General features: G+C 57.1%; 1 protein-coding gene across 1 annotated transcript in view; it reads left to right on the top strand.

Moving 5' to 3' along the window:
- The window catches only part of RPAP1 (RNA polymerase II associated protein 1), a 21,950-nt gene extending 6,394 nt beyond the window's left edge, over window positions 1-15,556 (top strand). The window contains exons 2-25 of the mRNA XM_045287904.1: window positions 607-862; window positions 1,144-1,292; window positions 1,539-1,628; window positions 2,086-2,206; window positions 2,729-2,950; window positions 4,627-4,803; window positions 6,243-6,358; window positions 6,613-6,711; window positions 7,419-7,520; window positions 7,648-7,815; window positions 8,058-8,234; window positions 8,390-8,524; window positions 8,632-8,802; window positions 9,265-9,422; window positions 9,783-9,920; window positions 10,020-10,221; window positions 10,575-10,684; window positions 11,035-11,230; window positions 11,478-11,633; window positions 11,823-11,965; window positions 12,381-13,137; window positions 14,632-14,808; window positions 14,933-14,992; window positions 15,104-15,556. Of these exons, the coding sequence (XP_045143839.1) occupies window positions 682-862; window positions 1,144-1,292; window positions 1,539-1,628; window positions 2,086-2,206; window positions 2,729-2,950; window positions 4,627-4,803; window positions 6,243-6,358; window positions 6,613-6,711; window positions 7,419-7,520; window positions 7,648-7,815; window positions 8,058-8,234; window positions 8,390-8,524; window positions 8,632-8,802; window positions 9,265-9,422; window positions 9,783-9,920; window positions 10,020-10,221; window positions 10,575-10,684; window positions 11,035-11,230; window positions 11,478-11,633; window positions 11,823-11,965; window positions 12,381-13,137; window positions 14,632-14,808; window positions 14,933-14,992; window positions 15,104-15,238 (4,140 nt within the window). The 5' untranslated portion in view covers window positions 607-681 and the 3' untranslated portion in view covers window positions 15,239-15,556. The remainder of the gene's footprint in view (window positions 1-606; window positions 863-1,143; window positions 1,293-1,538; window positions 1,629-2,085; window positions 2,207-2,728; window positions 2,951-4,626; window positions 4,804-6,242; window positions 6,359-6,612; window positions 6,712-7,418; window positions 7,521-7,647; window positions 7,816-8,057; window positions 8,235-8,389; window positions 8,525-8,631; window positions 8,803-9,264; window positions 9,423-9,782; window positions 9,921-10,019; window positions 10,222-10,574; window positions 10,685-11,034; window positions 11,231-11,477; window positions 11,634-11,822; window positions 11,966-12,380; window positions 13,138-14,631; window positions 14,809-14,932; window positions 14,993-15,103) is intronic.
- Window positions 15,557-19,043: the final 3,487 nt, after the last annotated feature.

Below are 19,043 nucleotides of genomic sequence, written 5' to 3'. Positions count from 1 at the left end.
CAACTCTTATCACAATCCATACATACATCCATTGTGTCAAGCACATTTGTACATTTGTTGCCATCATCATTCTCAAAACATTTGCTTTCTACTTGGGCCCTTGGTATCAGCTCCTCATTTTTTCCCCTCCCTCCCCGCTCCCCTCCCTCACAAACCCTTGATAATTTATAAATTAATATTATTTTGTCCTGTTTTACACTGTCTGGAATTGCTTTCTTAATACCCTTTTCTGATGGCTCTTTTTCTGGTGTGTAGAGAGACACACCTGGTTTCGTATACTGATCTTGTTCAGCCCAAAGCTTTTTATAGCCTGAACACCTTTAGAGCAGCCATATTCTCTCCAGTTTGATATGAACAAAGTTATTTGCCAGGCTTCTTAGGAACCCTGTTGTTTGTTCCTGAGGATTTTATCATCGGGTTATTAATAACCTAAGTAGGCAGTAAATGCTGTTGTTAAACTGATCATATCAGACAGGGTGGAGCAGGGAGGGAATGAGGGCAAGGCACGAAGGGACATGGATCCAGGGAAGAGAGGGTCTTTTCCGCTGCACAGTTGAGAGCTCAGGGTTTGGTTGTCGACGGCCCTGATGTGTATTCATGTTGTAGGAATGAGTGAGAGCGAATCCTGACGCTGAAGCACTGCTGGGAAGGATTGCACTGAGAGGCCGCTGCGGTGACAAGATGCTGTCCAGACCGAAGCCAGGGGAGTCCGAGGGGGATCTCCTGCGCTTCCAGAGTCAGTTTCTTGCAGCTGGCAGAGCCCCGGCAGTACTCTTGGTCAAGAAAGGAAGTAGGAGAGGGGGCGATGCTAGCCTGGACCAGCCCCCGCTGCAGGGTCCCCGGGATGTGGTGCTGTTGGACGGTGAGTACCCATGGGCTGAAGAGGCAGTGAGAGTGCCGCCTCAGGGCTCTCTCTTCCTGCTGTGACTGGCTTCTGCCAGGTCATTATTGTAGACCGGCCTCACCCATGCTGCTGTCACCCATGGTACCTGTGAGGGAACCGGAACTCAGAGGTTACGTGTTAGGCCCAGGTTGACACATCTGGAGCCAGCACCACACGGTGTCTCCCAGCCCTGAGTCCCTTCCTGGGGAGGGAGGCGCATCCTCACGTCTGGTGGTTTGTTTTTGTTCTGTTTCCCTCAGATCTCCCAGATTTACCCCCAGCTCTGGTCCCTGCTCCCCCAAAGAGAGCCCGGCCCAGCCCTGGCTGCCCCCCGCCAGAAGATGAGGACCCCGAGGAGAGGCTTCACAAGCAGGATGAGCACCTCACTGCCGTCCTGACAAAGATCATAGTGCGTCTCTTCCTGGCTGGGGGGACAAGGCACCCGGGAGTGCCAAGGGTGGGGGGTGGAGGAGGACCCTCAGAAAGGAGGACCTTTCCCTTCCTGCAGTCAGGCTAGGAGCTGGGAGAAACGCACTTGTCCTGAGAAGCAGGGTGGGCTCTTGACCCCCTGGAGTGGAGAACGTTGGTCCTAGTGGCCAAAATCCAGGCGGGAAGGTCCCCACGTCTTCACTCCTTTGTGCATTGCGGGTTGCAGGAACGAGACACACGTTCAGTGGCTGTGAAGCTGCCTGTGGCCAGTGGCACTGCCTTCCCCCCCATCTTCCATCGCTCACAGGGTCAGCAGGTAGGAAGAAGTAGCCCTGGATACCGCTCAGGAATGGTCAGGTGAGCCGCATCCACGCATCCTGCCCATGGAGAGTCCTAATGATGACAAGCTCTCCCGCTCCCAAGCAGCCCTTTACTTAGCACTTTAAGCACGTCACCTCATTGGATCCTGGGGGCAGCCTGGTAAGATCGGCGCCATCCCCATTGTCTCAGAAGAGGGGACTCAGCCCCTCAGAGGAGTCCGGCGCTTGCCCAGCACTACAGATCCCCTGGCAGCAAGCCTGGGAAGATCCCAAGTGCCTGATACTGAGAGGCCTGTGTGCCCATTAGAGTTCTACTTTGCTGAAGACCGGGTTGTGGCCCTCAGGTGGAGCCGGGTCCCTTCTGTCTCTTTGTTCGAGAGACCTTGATCTAAAGGGATGGAGGGAGGGTGGGTTCATGAGGATCAGTCACCCAGGTTGTCTTCTTCCCCCTAGGAAAGGCCAGCACTACCTGGTAAACGAAGCATCTTTGCGCAAGAGATTGCAGCGAGGCAGCTGTCTGCAGCCAGGGTTCTAGCCGCTGGGGAAGCTGGGCCTGCCTTGGACTCGCCGGAGGGTGAGCTGGAGCAGAGGGGCGCAGTCTTTCCAGAAGACATGATCAGAGAGTCGCCTTGGCTCTACCTCATCCCTGCCTCTAGTGAGAGGGGCCTGTGAGCCATTTCAGAGGAAGTCCTCCTAGCCTCATTTAGGGTACTTGGTGTGGGAGGCCTGTACCCACTACTTGGATTCAGAGAGGAGACAGCCCGTTCTCTGACCTTGAGATACAAGGAGGGGGAGGGAAGGATGACACTAAGAGCATACGTTGTGGGCCACGATTCCCTTCAGATACAAATGATCCGTATAACTGCTGGAGACCAACATGCTATTGGGGGCCGAATGCTGACTCGACACATAGGAGAAGCATTCGGATCTAGCATTTTCCCAGAGGAGCCCTCACAGAGTCCTGAGGCCACAGTGCCTGGAGCAGCTGACTGCGGAGACCGTGACTGCCTCAGACAGTTGTGTCCAGGTCAAAGGGCGTGAGAGAAGCAGACCCAGGACCCAGCCAGAGCCACGGACTGCCACTGTCCTTTTCCAGGTGCTGTGACTTGGGAAACCCCAGTCCCTGAAGACCAGGGCTGCCGGCTTCCAGGGAGCAGCTGCAACTTCCAGGGACCTCACGTGGTCACAGGGAAGGGGCTCCGGGGCCAGGAGGCTGAGCACGAAGCCCAGACCATCCATGAGGAGAACGTGGCGAGGCTGAGAGCCATGGCTCCCGAGGAGATCCTGCGGGAGCAGCAGCACTTGCTGGCTCAGCTAGGTAGGGCCCGCGCTGGGGAAGGGCTGCATTCCCCGTGTGCTGGGCTCTGCACCGTCTCATTCTCGCCTCAGACTAATCTGGGAGGTGGATGGTGGTGACTTCATTTGACTTAGAAAGAACACTAAGACTCAAGACTTGACGGAATTCTTCCTCCAGGTCACAGTGGCCCCCGGGTCTCTCAGGCTGCTCTCACTCCCTGGGCACCCAATCCTCACTTACCAACCACCTCCTCACCCACCATTTCACATAACAACAGTGGTCCCAAATGGGTTACTCAGGTGGCGACTGTAGGGTTTTCAGTGGCTTGTTTTGAAATAACACCAGGCTTGTTTTCCTGAAGTGCCTCTGGATGGACTCAAGCCCCAGCCTTTCAGTTAGCAGCTGAGCTTATTAGCCACTTGTCCCCACCGGGGCTCCAGTAGGAGCCTTGATGGTTGCGCATTGGGCTGCTAGCACAGGTCAGCAGTTTGAAATCACCAGCCACTCTGAGGGCTTAAACTACTCCTGTATGGATGGAGGCAGAGTCTCAGAGACCCGCAGTGGCAGTTCTGCCTTGTCTTAGAGGGTCACCCCGAGTCAGAATTGGTAGGATGGCAGAGTTTGGTTTGGGAGAGAAGGGCAATGTAATGGGCTGCAGGAACGCAGGCGCTTCCCCGCCTCAATGAAAGTCTCCAGACAGCCTCTTCTCCATCTCCCCCATGGACACCACCGCACCGTGGCGACAGGCTGGCCATCCAGGAAGTGCCAGGTCGGGGACACCCACTCTGGATTCCCAGCTCCTCAGCTGGCGCCCTACAGCTCAAAATTGGTGTTGGGTGGGAAGGAAGGAAAGAAAGGGGCATCTAAGAGGAGATGTGTGTGAGTTTCACAACATCCCCCGTGAGCAGATCTGGGCTGAAGCCAGCCCTGGCTGATGGGGCCGCTTGAGAGTCCAAATTCCAGGTGCCCTCCCAGGAAGGCCCGGGCACCTTGGTGACTCAGTGCCACCTGGTGGCTTGTGTCCTCTGCAACCTCTCTTCCCTGTCCCTGCTTGCCGACAGTGTCAGCACCCAAACTACCTGGTCCCCTCCCGCAGATCAAGCACCCATCTCCCACCCATCAGCCCCAGCCCTTGGAGACCCTGCAGGACAGTGGAACTGCCCCGAGGACTTTAAATCTCGAGAGAAACAGAGGGCGCCATCTTTTCCTTCAGAGCAGCTGTTGCATTTAACCCACTGACCTTTCCTTTTGTAACCTTGTGCCTGAACACTGTGCCACCCACCAGTGTGTTCCTAGCGCCTCTCTAGAGCCTGGCATATTGCAAAGGTTTGGTAAATATTTTTGAATAAATAGCTGTGAGAAAGTGGGGGGAATTGTTCCCCTAAATGCCTTCTCTTTGACCCCAGTCAACATTCACTGTTATTCCATAGCTGTTTACTTTAGCTTCTGACCTGGGGACAGGCATGGGCACTTGGACCAGGTGACTGTGAGCGGTGACAGGAACAGTGGGCAGGCAGGCCTCCGTGACCCCACGGGGTGGAAGAGGCAGGGTCATTGAAGGCCACAGGCAAGCCCAGGAAGTGGGCCAGGGCTGGGCAGCAGCTTGTCCCGGCCTAGGTGCCCACGGGTTTTGGATCCACGGGGCTGGGGAGGGTCTACATACACACACACTCTCTCCTGCTCACTCTTGCTTCCAGATCCCAGCTTGGTTGCCTTCTTGAGATCTCGGAGCAGCCCCCATGAACAAGCAGGAGAGAAGACCCCTGAGGAGCCCAAGGCAGGAGGACCTCCTGACGGCCTCAGGGAGGAGCCCCGCGTGCCTGCTGCTGCCGTGGAGCCCAGGAGGGAAGACGAGCTGACGCCAGGAGCCCCAGGTTAGGACATCTTTGGGGCGTCAAAGCGTCCCGTCTCCTAAGCTTGGCAGTATATCGGAGAGAACCTTCTCAGTCCTTGGACATCTATAACCTTCATCTTCATTATTGGCTTCAAGTCAGTCTTCATTTGCTGATGCTTCTCTTCTTCCTGCACGCGCTTCCTGCTTCCTTATCCTGTTATTGCTCCTTCTCCCTCTGCCCGGACTGGAGAAGAGGCCCCAGGGTGTGATGGCTGCAGGGCCCTGTCCCATCCCCCACAGCCCTGCCTGGCTGTAGCTGCTGGGCCTGGCTCGGTCTAGCCCCGGTTCTTCCCGCCTCTGCTGGCCCGCCTCTAAGGGCCAGCGTGATGGGAGAGGGGCTGTGCTGAGGCAGGACTGATGAACACAGCAGACCAGGAGGAGAAACAGGATCATTTTATTAGTGACTAGCAAGAGAAGAAATGGAATTATGAGGGCCAGGAAGCTCCTGCCCCCCGGAGGAATTGATTGGGTAGGGGTAGGGTAGATGTGAGGATGTGGCAGACATGTGTGTCTGCATCCTACTGCCTGGAAGCAGAGTAGCTGCCCCTCGGTGCCCTACCCGCTGTTCTGAGACTGTAAAGTCCTGGTACTAGAGAGTGGGACTCTATATCTCCCTGTATATGTGGTCTTTTTCTTTTTCTCTGTTGTGTTAGTCTGGGTTAACTAGAGAAACAAAGCCAGAGACACTCGTGTGTAAAAGAGAACTTTATATCAAAGAGAAATTATTAAGAAAACATTCCAGCCCAGTCCAGATCAAGTCCATAAGTCCAATATTAGCCCATATGTCTGGTAGTCCATAAATTCCTCTAGACTCATCCAGCCATTTAATTATGCCAAATTCAGGAAGATCACAGGTCAGTGGGTGGAAAGTCTTGTGAATCCAGTGGCAGTGGAAGTATCTCAGCACTGGCGTGGGTCTCCACGTGGCTCCTCCAGCTCCAGGGCTCTGGCTCCATCAGCTTAGCTCCATGTGGCTTGACAATAGGAATGTCTCTCAGGGAAAGTGTGTGTCCTGCCTTCCCGGGACAAAGACAGGAGTTCCCAGAATCCTCAGAAGAAGGCCATGGCCACACAGAGGCCTCATTGGCTATGACCCAATTGATAGGCAAGACTCCACTCCTTCAACCTATTTAACAAGTTGACATGAAATTATGTAACTACCACATTTGTTCATCCTTCCGTCTTATCCTTTTCTCCACCTCTTCCTCTTGTTTCTCTCAATAAACTTCCTCTTTCTTATTTCTCTCAATAAACTCAGAGTCAGTAAGGGGCTAGAGCCTGGGCCTTGGCAGAGTCCACCCTATCTGACCTGTGTCCAGCTCCCTGGGGTTCTCCCGTTTCTGAGTCCTGGGAGAGATGATTGGAGTTACTGGGTGATGGCTGGGCCCCTCAGTTAATCCTCCCCTGCTCCTCCCCCAGCTCCAGCACTGCCCATCAGCCCTCACAGAGAGTGGCTGCACATGGACACCGTGGAACTGGAAAAGCTCCACTGGACCCAGGACCTGCCCCCCCTCCGGCAGCAGCAAACGAAGGAGGTGAGCTGAGCTGCCAGCGGCCTGAGAGGGGTCAGATGGGCCTGCTGCCCCTGCACCCGGGTCTTTCCTCCCCGAGCCTGGGACATCTCTGCTTTACACTCGCCCATCACCCTTCCTGGCCCTCAAGGCCAGAAGTGCCCCGTTTCCAGAGGCATGGATGCAGTGCCTGAGCCTCGAACAGTCAGGAGTGAAAGGTGAACAGTGGGCATGGGGACTTGGCTGTGACCCCCGGCCTGTCGTCCTCTCCCCCTCAGAGAATGCAGGCCCGATTCAGTCTTCAGGGAGAGTTACTGGCCCCCGATGTGGACCTGCCCACCCACCTGGGTCTGCACCACCATGGAGAGGAGGCAGAGGTGAGACATGGGCCAGGACTGGGCCACTGTTGGCAAGTGCTTTCTACCGCCTTGTGGAAGCGGATCTCCGGCCACCTTGTGCCCGTTGATGGCTGTGCTGTTCATTTATCTTCTCTGGCTCAAACCTTTCCCTCACATCAGAGCTGCCAGTTTTGAGCCTGTCCCCGCCTTGGGCTGTGTCCCGGAGAATAGTATTGCTCCTCTTCTCTGCCTTGGTGCCAGGGCCGCACCTTTCCGTCCCCCAGGGGCTGCCGTGTTGATTTCTGGTGGCCCCACTCAGACCAGGCCTTGCCCTGGAGAGCTTGGCTCACCTTTGCTCACTGAGTGAGACCCTGTACAGGGAGCGTCCTTCCCTCCCTCCCTCCAAGTCCACCTTCTGCTGCCTTCTCCCCAGTGCACCTCCCCTTTGCTGCCTGCCAGCTCATTGAAGCTCCACATGCTCACAGACCAGGCCACGCCCAGAGCCCCCTTCTCTTTCCTATTCTCCAATTACAAATTACATGTGGATGCCTGCGTTCCTCCCCATCTGCCTAATGCAGGGGTGCCTTGAGTGCACATCCTGCAGCCCTAGAAGCCACAGCAGGAGGCAGCTCTTCTTGATCTGTCTCTCCCTGGTACACCTCATCGGCATCTGGCATGTGGGGTGGCTGGATATTGGTTGGGTGGTGCCTAGCACCTTGCCTCCTGACTTGTTGCTTCTGCCCCAGAGAGCAGGGTACTCCCTGCAGGAGCTGTTCCACCTGACCCGAAGCCAGCTGTCCCAGCAGAGAGCACTGGCGCTGCAGGTGCTGGCCCAGGTCATCAGCAGGGTGAGTGGCTGCCCGGCCAGCTGGCCTGGGCCCCGATGAGGGCAGGGCAGACACAGGGTCAAAGGGGGCCTAGTGAGCAGAGGCTCACTCCAGCATGCTCAGCAAGGTATTGTCTTCTGGCCCTCAGGCCCAGGCTGGCGAGTTTGGGGGCCAGCTGGCGGGCAGTGTCCTGCGCCTCCTCCTGGACGCGGGCTTCCTCTTCCTGCTCCGCTTCTCACTGGATGACCGAGTAGACGGGGTCATTGCCGCTGCTGTCCGGGCCATGCGGGCTCTGCTGGTGGCTCCTGGGGATGAGGTATGACAGGGCTGGGATTGGGGGTCTGGGGATGTCAAGGGCCCTGCTCCTGCTGGGCAGACAGGCTGAGGGGAGAGTGGAGGGGCGGCAGCAGCCCTTCTCCAGATGCCCAGAGCCCAGCAGCCCTTTCTTCCCGCTCTGCGGGCAACATCCCCCTGAGCCTGGCTTCCGAGCCCTTCCTCCACCCATCACCTGGCCTGGCCCCACTTCCTGCGTCCCACCGCCCCCTTTTCCTTTGGCAGGAACTCCTAGACAGCACCTTCTCCTGGTATCACGGAGCGTCTGTGTTCCCTCTGATGCCCAGCCAGGAAGACGAGGAGGAGGAGGAGGAAGAGCTCCCGGCAGAAAAAGCAAAAAGGAAGACCCCTGAGGAAAGGGGCCAGCCCCCAGTCGACCTAGCCCGCCAGGACGTCATCAAGGTAAAGGTGCTGAGACCGCTGGCCCCGACCAGCTTCCTTTCCACCACTCCGCCCTCACCCATCACCAACAGCAGTCCAGCACATGTTGGACAGGGAGGTGGGTGCCATTGAGGGCCTGGGCTGGCTACGGTAGACTGGGTCTCTCTGGTCCCCAGGGGCTCCTGGCCACCAACCTGCTGCCTCGGCTGCGCTATGTGCTGGAAGTGACCTGCCCAGGACCGGCTGTGGTCCTTGACATCCTGGCCGTGCTGATCCGCCTGGCCCGCCATTCCCTAGAGTCAGCCACCAAGGTGAGGCAGAGAGTGGGGCAGAGAATGGGCAGAGGGCCTGGCTGGCTGGGCCCCACTGGGCCCTCAGCCTCCTCTCCCCCCACCCCCCCCCCCCCCATCCTCTGCAGGTCCTGGAGTGCCCGAGGCTGGTGGAGACAGTAGTCCAGGAGTTCCTGCCTACCAGCTGGGCCCCTGTCGGGGGTACACCTCTCCCCAGCCTATGCAGAGTGCCCTGTGCTGCCGCCATGAAGCTCGTCCGCGTCCTGGCCTTGGCTGGCAGAAATATCGCCACCCGGCTGGTAAGCGCATGGGACACAGGGCAGTGGGGGTAGGGTGGGCTGGAGCGTGGCCCAGATGCTGCGGGAGCCCCCTGAGTGCCTTTTGCTTTCTCGCTGGGCGGTTGTGTAGAAAAGCAACAGAAGCCAGCAGTTAGGACCCAGTCATGTGGGGCTAGTGGGTCGTGCAGACCCGCCATGTGGTCTCCTTTGGGGAGGGGAGCCAGCAACCTACACAACCAAATAGAGACAGGCGCTAATCAGGAAGCTGCACAACCCCAGAAAAGGTGCCCCATGAGTGCTTGCTAAAGAGGTGGGTGGATGAGTAGGTGGGTGAATGGAAGAGCCCAACCCAGAGAGGTGGCCCAGAGTGGTGAGGGATAGGTTAAACCCAGCTCCTTCCTCGGGGAGCCTGAACAGAGCTGGATCGGTGCCTCCCCTTGGACTCTGACCCTGGGCTCTCTGTCATTGTGTCGTCCCCCCCAGCTGAGCAGCTTTGATCTGCGGAGCCGCCTCTGCCGCTTCCTGGTCGAGACCCCCCAGGCGCTGGCCTTGCCCCCCGAGGAAGCTGAGGCGCTGAGCACTGAGGCCTTCCGCCTGTGGGCTGTGGCCGCAGCTTATGGCCAGGGCGGTGACCTTTACAGGTGAGGACAGGTGGGGAAGGGCCGGTCCAGACCCCTGCCCTTCCAAGGAGGCTTCGAAGAGGGAAGAAAAGGACCCCACGGTCCAAGGAAGGGCCAGGGTCGGGACTAGCCAGGGAGCACCGGGGCCTGGGCGAGAACCACATTCTGTGTCCAAAGAAAGACCTGGAAATGCCTTGTTGAGGGCAGCCTTGAGGGGCTGTCCCTTCCATTCCGGGGTCCAGCCTTACTTCCCTCTTGAAATCCTGTCAGGACCTCATCCCTTCTAGGCCTCCTTAAGCAGAGTACAAATCCCTGGGTGAACTCTAGCTGGGGCCATGCGTGGCCGTGCACGCAGTGACAGTCCGTCACCATTTTCCCCAGGGAGTTATACCCCGTGCTGGTGCAGGCTCTGCAAGTGGTGCCCCAGGAGCTCACCGCCCCGGCCCCCCGGCCCCTGGCCATGCAGCGGATCGCCTCGCTGCTCACACTCCTCACCCAGCTCCCCCTGGCAGCCAGCAGGCAAGTCTGCAGTGGCCAGCCTGCCACAGGGGGAGGGCGACTGGAGCTGTAGGGGGTGAGACCGCCAGCTTCTCACTGTGGCTTGTGGCCCTACCGTAGCGACTCTGCTGAGACCAGCCTGCCAGGCCACCTTTCCTCAATCACGTGGACCCAGGTGTCTGGACTCCGGCCTCTTGTGGAGCCATGTCTAAGACAGACCTTGAAGTTGCTGCCCAGACCTGAGGTGTGGAATGCTCTGGGCCCAGTGCCCACTGCCTGCCTGCTCTTCCTAAGTGCCTACTACCAGGCCTGGAGCCAGCAAGTGAGTGTAACCCCCCCTTCTCCCACCCCGTCCCCCGTCTTTAGCTCTGCACTCCTGCCTTCCCACCTTCCCTACTCCCCACTTTCTCACCCCTCCCTTTCCACCTCAGTGTCCCAAGGGATTTTGGGAGCCCTGTGGTAGGGGCAGAGTGCCCTTAGCAGCAGCAACGTGGCCTCCTGAGAGCCCTAGACACCAAGGGCCACCACCCTCAGAACTGCTCCCTCGAGAAGGTCTGAGAGCAGGAGCTCCACACCGACTCCTTGGGGTTGGGAATCAGAGGCTTGACCTGGGAACCCAGGGGCTCGGCTTGTGTGTGCCCCAGGCCACCACTCCATGAGCCCTTGGTCCCCCAGCCAGGCTTGTGCCCAGGGGACTGGCTCCAGGACATGGAGCACCTGTCGGAGGAGCTGCTGCTGCCCCTGCTGAGCCAGCCCGCTCTGGGCAGCCTGTGGGACTCCCTCAGGTAGGCATGTCTGTCTGTCGGTGAGGGTGAGGGCAGTTTCTGTCCTTGTGGGATGCCTGGGTCCAGCTTCCTGAGGGAAACCTCAGTCCTTGGCAGCAGCAGTCATGGGGCCATGAAGCCAAGTGGCAGGGTAGCACGGAGCGCGGTCCACACTGGGGCCCCTGTGCTTCTGGATGCCAGGGGTTCAAGGACAGACCCCAGAAGTCTGAGCACTGACTGCACGTCCAAGCCCCGCTGGCCTTGGTCACAGACCAGCCAGGTGGTTCTTTCCCAGCCTGGCACACCTGAGGCCAAGTCTCCTGCAGAGAGCTTTCCCAGCGGCCCCCTCGGCCTCTGCGTTCTGCCCACAGGCCCTGCTCCCCTCTCTGCAACCCACAGTCCTGCGTGTCGGCGCCAGAAGCTCTCCCAAGCCTGGTGTCCCTGGGCTGTGCAGGAGGCCGCCCCCCATGCAGCCTGGCGGGCTCAGCCTCACCCTTCCCGTTCCTCACGGCCCTCCTCTGCCTGTGCAACACTGTGTCTCAGGCTCACAAGGGCCTGAGTGGCCGGGTAAGCCCTGGGTGCCTGCCTAGGGACCAGGGAGGGGCCCAGGGGGCAGGAGCCAGCAAGGGGGAGGAAGGAGGCCTCTTCTGCCAGCACCCATTTCTCTGTGTTTGGTCAAGAGGTGGGCCCTCTGGGCTGTGCCTCTCCCTGCCTGGCTGGCCTGGCACACTCGTGCGAGTGTGCTCCTGGGCCACAGGAGGGACCCACGTCAACTTTGAGAACTCAACCAGCTCGCTCTTCCTTCCTCCCTCAGCTGGCTGCCGCTGCATTGGCCCCCTCAGGACTCCAGAACTACTTCCTCCAGTGTGCTGCTCCTAGGACCGCCCCCTGCCTCACTCCATCCTCAATGTGGGCCCTGCGCCAGGAGTCCCACCTGCAGTATCTGGCACTCTCCTTGGCTCAGAGGGCGGTGGGTCCCCTGCACCGCTGCTCCCCTCCTGCCTCGGACCCCCTCCCCGTTCTCCAGATTCTAGAACCTGCACTTCTCCCACCAGACTTGCCCTGGAATCATCCTCAGCTCCTCTGCTCTGACAACCCCGAGCCCCCCTGCCACCCACACTTCCGCAGCCTGAGCTGCTCCTTGCCCTTCTGTCCCCAGGCAGCCCTCCAGCCAGTGCCGGCCCCCGAAGCTGCCCTCCACCATGGTGTGGCCTTGGCCCTGCTGAGCCGGCTTCTGCCCGGAAGTGAGCACCTTGCCCACGAACTGCTGCTGAGCTGCGTGTTCCGGCCAGAGTTCTTCCCGTGAGTCCAGGGTTGGTGGCAGCCCTTGGGCGGAGGGATTCTCTTGTCTTCCACCAATGACACCCTGGCTGAGCCTCAGCGCCCTCTTCAGTTAAGGTGTACGAGGCTGGCCATACACAGTGGGTCTGTGTGGCTGAGAACTAGTCAGGAGCACATGGTAGCGAAACGTGACTGGCATTCCTTTAAGTGTTCCTCTGCACTCAGCATGGGGTAGGTCCCCACCTCACTGAGAGAGAGGCAGTGGAGGCACAGGGAAGCTCTATGCTGGGACCTAGCTAGACGGCTCTCCGTCGCTCACCTCCTACCCACTCTGCGTGGGAGCTGGGAGGAGCCTTGGGGAACCCTGGGAGAGCTGGCAGGTCTCCTGGGTGCTGGGGTTCCAGACCTCACTTTAGACTTTCCGGTGCCGTTACAGGGAACGTGCCTCAGGGGGTCCAGAGGCGGCCGACTTCTCAGACCGCCTCTGCCTCGGGAGCCACAGGGCCCCCAAGTGCGGACGAGGGGCTCTGCTGGCCCAGGCCTGCTGTGACCTGCCCAGCATCCGCAGCTGCTACTTGACCCACTGCTCCCCGACCCGAGCCGGCCTGCTTGCCTCTCAGGCCTTGTACCGAGGGGAGCTCGGACGACGCCCAGCCCTGCTGCTGCCGGCGCCCACCGAGCCGCTGCTGCTCACCGACTGGCCCTTCCTGCCACTGATCCATCTCTACCACCAGGCCTCAGACACACCCTCGGGATGCCCTGCAACTGACACCGTGGGCACAGCCAGGCGGGCCCTGCAGTGGGTACTACTGCTGGAGAATTGGCGGCCCCGGGCCCTCTGGGCTGTGCCTCCTGCTGCCCGCCTGGCACGCCTCATGTGTGTGCTCCTGGTGGACAGTGAGCTGTTCCGAGAGACCTCGATCCAGCAGCTGGTGGCCACCCTCCTGGCCCAGCTCTGCCAGCCCCAAGTCCTGCCCAGCCTCAGGCTGGACTGCCCCCTCCCCGGCCTGGCCTCATTCCCTGACCTCTATGCCAGCTTTCTGGAGCATTTCGAGGCTGTCTCTTTTGGAGACCACCTCTTCGGGGCCCTCGTCCTCCTCCCCCTGCAGCGGCGCTTCAGTGTGACCCTGCGCATCGCCCTCTTTGGGGAGCACGTGGGGGCCTTGCGAGCTCTGGGCCTGCCTCTGACCCAGGTGAGTGCTCTGCCTGGCAGCAGTCCTGAGGGTGGTCTTGGGCAGCGGGGTGCTTTGATGGGTCCCGGAGAGGATTAGTTAGCAGAATCCACAGTATGTGACTTTACAGTAGGTGGTCAAGGCCCTAGCAAGGCCTGGCTGCTTGCTCATAAGGCGCTGCAATCCAGATGAGGAGAGATTTACGAAAATCTGTCCTGGTCCTGACCTGTTCAGGACTCAGAGAGAGGAAAGACCAAAGTGGGCTTCCCGTCGTAAGGAAGTGGAAGTCTGTAGAAGTTTGGGCCCTGACAGCTAAGCTGAGTTTAGATTGTGGAGGAGGAAAGCTGTGCCCAGTGGAACAGCATAAGCAAAGGCTCAGAGGCAGGAAGGCATGGGGCGGGGAAGGAGAAGGCGATGCCTTGAACAAATCTGTTTCACAGCTTGTTGGACCCAAGGCTGAGAAGCAGTCTCGGAGGCTTTAAAATGTCAGATCAAGGGCTTTACATTTGTACACTGTAGAGAACTCGGTGTTTCATTGCTTTTTTCTTTTGCATTTTTTAAAGATTTGGGTTTTTTCGTATTTTAGCTTATTTGACGAACTCAAATATTATAACACTTCAATTCATAGCATGTTCAATATGTAAGTATATAAAATACTTTATGGAATTTGAGAAGATTGCAGTCATCCGTAATCCCACTGCCAAGTGTGATAACCATTGTTAGGTTTTGATTTCGCTTTTTCTTGTCCTCTAAAGGCCATACGTGTTTTGTTTTTTTAAATCATTTTATTGGGGGCTCGTACAGCTCTTATCACAAACCTTACATCCATCCATTGTGTCAAGCACATTTGTACATTTGTTGCCATCATCATTCTCAAAACATTTGCTTTTGCTTTCTACTAGAGCCCTTGGTATCAGCTCCTCAGTTTTTTAATGTTTTTATATTTTTATAAAATTGAGGTCACTTTGAATGTTTGCTTTTCCCATGTCACTGAATATCTTCAGAAATCCCCCTCCTTAAAATTACTGTCTCATCATTGATCGTGTGGTGTGCCCCCATTGATTTAATTGGAACCCCTGGGTGGGCTGCAAGTTGTTTGGGATTTTTCACCGTTTCAAGTGAGACCCTGGTAAAATGCATTGGATATAGACTGTGTGTCCATTTCTCACCTTGTTGGCTAGGTGGGATTAAGAGTAACTCCTTAGGCAGGTCACTGCTGGCCCCAGGAAGCAGAACTTTTGGAATGTTTGGTAATGTAACTGAGCCATGGAAGATGACATTCGGAGAGTTTCCATGTTGAGTAGAAGAAACAAGTAGTAATGGACAGTAGAAACGTGAAGCTGCTTCTCTTGTCACCTGCTTCCCGGCTTCCTAGTCTTTTCCCTTGATCCTGGTCACAGAGAGGGAGGGGGAGCCCAGAATCCGACCCCTCAGGGTTTTGCATCAGATGATCTTCCACCATCCACCCTGCTGTGCCTTGGTGGCACCCTCAGGCCCTCTCGTTCCCTGTCCCAGTTGCCTGTGGCCCTGGAGTGCTACACAGATCCCCCTGAGGACAACCTGGCCCTCCTCCAGCTCTACTTCCGGGCCCTGGTGACTGGTGGGCTGTGTCCACGTTGGTGTCCTGTGCTCTATGTTGTGGCCGTGGCTCATGTCAACAGCTTCATCTTCTCCCAGGACCCAAAGAGCTCAGTGAGTTACAAGGAGGGAGTGGGGGGAGGCATTTGTCACTGTGCTGTCTTTGACTTGGGCCACCGGGGCAACATATGGGCCCCAGCCCACAAGGCCATGCCACCTCTGCCTGTTCCACCTGCAGGGTGAGGTGAAGGCTGTCCGCAGGAGCATGCTGCAGAAAACCTGGCTGCTGCCAGATGAGGTAGGGGCACGTCCCAGAGGAGAGCCACTAGAGAGCTCGAGGGTCCTAGTGGGTGGAGGTGCAGGGGCTCTCACTCACTCTTCTCTTCGTAACTTTCTTTCCTCTTTACAGGGTCTCCGGCAGCACATCCTCTACTATAAGCACCCCAATTCAGCCCTCCCGGAGGGCTTTGAGCTGTACTCTCCGTTGCCCCCTCTACGCCAGCAGCACCTGCAGGGGCTTCTCTCAGGGGTGCTAGAAACCTAGTGTAGTTGCTGCTCGTGGAGTGAGACATGGAGACACTCATTCACCCCAACACCTCACCTAGCCCGACGAGGCCTCGCAGGGGCAGGGGCAGGGGACGGAGGGGCAGAAGGCTCGCCTCCCGAGGAGCACGAGGTTTGAGCAGCTTTGGGACAGAGTGAGCCCCACCATGATGTCCTGGTGTCGAGTTCAGGCTCCTCTCAGCGCTTGTTCTGGGTGTGAAGGATGTGTCCTTGGGCACAGGACGGACTACACAACTTTCCCGAATCAGGATAAGCATGTTACAGCTGTGCTTGGAAATAAAGTTTAAAATGCTTTTTATGTCCTGGGACTCTCACTTGGACTGACTTCAGACGTGTTGGTGTGGAATTGGTATGGAAGGATGGGTTTTCCCAAGGGAGAGCCAGGGGAAAAGTCAGGAGCGGGAAGGGACAACTCTCCGAATCTGGGGCCGGCACAAACAGATCCCAGTTCCCAGGGAAAGCCAGACCAGGGCCATGCTCTTGGGAATGGGGCCACTTCTGGACGGACTCTCTCAGCAGCCAAGAGAAGTATATCCAAAATCCCTGCCATCACCTTACATAGGATTTCTGAGATTTCTCCCCTAAATCTTTAGGGGAGCAGACAGCCTCACTGTTCTTCCTAGAGCAGCTGATGGGTTTGAACTACTGACTTTGTGGTTAGCAGCCCAGAACATAGCCTGCAGCACCACCAAAGCTCCTTGAATGAGTTCAACATCTAGTCTCCTTATGTCCATCAGCTAATAGCCAGAGACCTGGAGAAGCCCAAAACCAACCTGGGCTCCTCACCATCCTGCACCGTCCCAGCCAATGTCGACTTTACTGGTGGTAGGCGAGAGCTGAGGAGTGGGTCATCCCTGGTCTATCGAGTTTCTGTTGTCCATGTCCTGGCATGGAGATCTTAGGGTGTTATTGGTTGTGTGGAATTAAGCCTCATCATCAGATTTGCAGATCATCCAGGTAAGTGTGCCAGGCCTGGCCCTGTCGGTAGGTAGAGACCCCACGCCCATAAATGGGGCTGCTAAACAATGATCTAATTAGGCTTTAATAAGCAATCACTGTATCTATGAAAGGCCTGATTCCAAGATAGCAGCCAGTGGACACGCCATAGCATAGAGTTTTACACACCGGTCACCAGGAGTCAGAAGTGACTTCATGTAAAATGTGACTTCACAACAGTTCTCACACTGGAGGGCTGTGTTACACACACTGCTGCCTCCATTCCCACCCAGTTGCTGTAAATCAGGCTGAAGCCGGTGAACTTGTATTTCAACCAAGTTCCCAGGGAATGCAGATGTCCCTGAACCCACCGTACTTTGAGAACCATGTGGTCTACAGCAACCTTGCAGAGTAGATCCTGTGACCTCATTGTGAGAGAGCTACAAAGTTAACTAGGATGTAGGTGCCAGAGTTTTAATAAAATCACTAGATGTAGTAGCTACCTCTAGTACAATATACTCAAATTTTACCAAGTTGCTAATCATGGGGTGGTTTTTTTTTTTGCTTTATATTAAACACAGTCCTTTAAAATTAGAAGTGTGACACAATTGAAGGTTTGGATTTAAGTTGTAGAATAAAATTCACACAACAGCCCCTTACAGAAGGGTCACAAGGAGATGAGCCAGTCAGGGTGCAGTATAGCACCAATGAAACACAACTTTCTCTAGTTGTGTTTATGCTTCTTTAATGCTTCCTTTCCCACTATCATGACCCCAATTCAACCTCACAAATCTGGCTAGAACAAAGCATGTATACGGGTACTGGTAAGAGCTGGAAACAGGGAATCCAGGACAGACAAACCCCTCAGGACCAATAAAGAAAGTAGTGATACCAGGAGGGGAAGGGGAAGGTGGTGCAGAAGGGGAATCGATCTCAATGATTGGTAATAACCCCCTCCTTGTGGGACAGACAAGTGGGTGAAGGGAGACGTCAGTGTGAGACATGAAAACATAATTTATAAACTATCGAGTTCACAAGGGAGGGTAAAAATGAGCTGATACCAAGGGCTCAAGTAGAAAATGTTTTGAAAATGATGGCAACAAATGTGCTTGACAATGGATGGACATATGGATTGTGTTAGCTATATGGGCCCCCAATGAAATGATTTTTTTTAAAAATCACAACAGACTACTGGCCCGCTAGAGATCAGAGGAACCCCTGAGAGGGGCAGCCCTGGAGCCCCTACACACACACACACTCCTTTCAGATGGGCTGTGAGGAATGTGGGTGCAGCATCTGCCCAGAAGCAAAGATGTGAAGACAGGAAGGGGCAGAGAAACCCCAGGAATGGAAACAACCCCGTGGAAAGGGGAAGAATGCTGAGACTTGCAGCCCAAGGTTGTGGAACAACTTGTATGAACTATTGAATGGAAAACACTTGTTACTTAACATTTTCACCTCAAGTACAATAAAGTGTTCCCCACCAAAATGTATCATGAGCAAGAGATTGAGGAGCCAAGAGAGGCAGCAGCTTGAAGTAGTCTCCAGTTATAGGGTGCCTTGTGGTTCCCAGAGCAGCCCCCCCACCCTCCCCGGCTGTGACCACAGTAGGTGAGGCCCACCCAGTGCACTGGCTAGGGGTTAGCACTAGCTCTTGGCTACCCCACAACTGGTCTAGCCTAGCCTTTCGTAACAAAACAAGAAGTTGTGCAAAGAAATTGCAGCAGCAATTCAGGTTTCTGAGGGCTTTGGCTGTTTCAGGCAAGGCACTGGAGTCCCTAACTTGGGGCAGTTTGGTCCTGCCTGGTCTTGGAGAATCTCGAAGTCAGTCCATGCGGGCACCTGGGGTGTGGCTCTTTCTCTAGCTCCATCTTCAAAAGGATGGGGGCACACCTCCTCGCCCCCCACCTCTAGCCCATCCTTGGGACAGCCAATAGTCATAGCCAGCCCAATGGCTGGGGACCCAGCCAGTCGGTAACTCCAGAAGGCTCCCTCTTGAAGCCTCAGCCTTCCCACCAGGCCCTTCCCACTTTCAGCTTTGGGGCTGGAGGTGGGCGTGGCTGGGGCGGCCTGGGGATGCTGAGGGTCGAGACTCCGCGCCGGAGCGCGGCGGAGACCCAGTGGCCCTGTGAGTCGGCTGCCGCAGCTGGAGCGGACGGTGTGCAGTCCTGGCCGAGAGCTGGAGCTCGGAACCGCGCAGGTGGGTTGAGGAACCACCTGGCAAGAGGCACCATCCTAGGCTAACCGGACAGCTGTGGCGCCCGACCTGGACTCCTGGAGGCTTGGATCCGCGTAGCCACAGTTCCGCGTCGGTGCACCTGGAGTCCAGGCGCCGAAACCCAGCGGGCGCCGGACTGAATCAGGATCCCCTGGGAGTGCTCTCGGGGGAGAAGCAGGCACCCTCAGGGACTCAGCCACCAGAGCTGAGTGGCGGCCGCCTCACTAGGGCGAGCGTGTGGACTGGCTGGGTGGCGGTAAGGGCGTGGCTGCGAGTGGGAGGGCTAGGAGTGTGGGTGTCTATCACTGTACACCTGCCCCCTGCCGTCCCCCGCCCCCAACACTCCAGGCGCCTTTCTTTGCTCCAGCTTGGGGCTCCAGGCAACTTTGGTGCCATCCTCGTCCCCGACGCAGCCAGCTCCAGACCCCTGGGACCCGGAGGTCCCCGCCCCTGGGTCGCCTCGCCCCTGGGTCCCCGCAGCCTAGCTGCGGGCTCCTCGCTTGTGCAGTGCTCACTCGACTCAGAAGTCGCGGCCGGAACGGCGGGACCCAGCCTCCCTGGGGGCTTCCAGACTCTGGTGGGTCCCCACGGTCTCCACCAGCGCAGCCTGCAGTCGCAAGCAGCGGCGGGG

Source organism: Echinops telfairi, unplaced genomic scaffold, assembly GCF_000313985.2.
Source record: "Echinops telfairi isolate 266 unplaced genomic scaffold, ASM31398v2 ScPeMD7_18;HRSCAF=68, whole genome shotgun sequence".
In the NCBI taxonomy this organism is placed as follows: Eukaryota; Metazoa; Chordata; class Mammalia; order Afrosoricida; family Tenrecidae; genus Echinops; species Echinops telfairi.
This window is presented reverse-complemented; position numbering and strand designations above follow the sequence as displayed.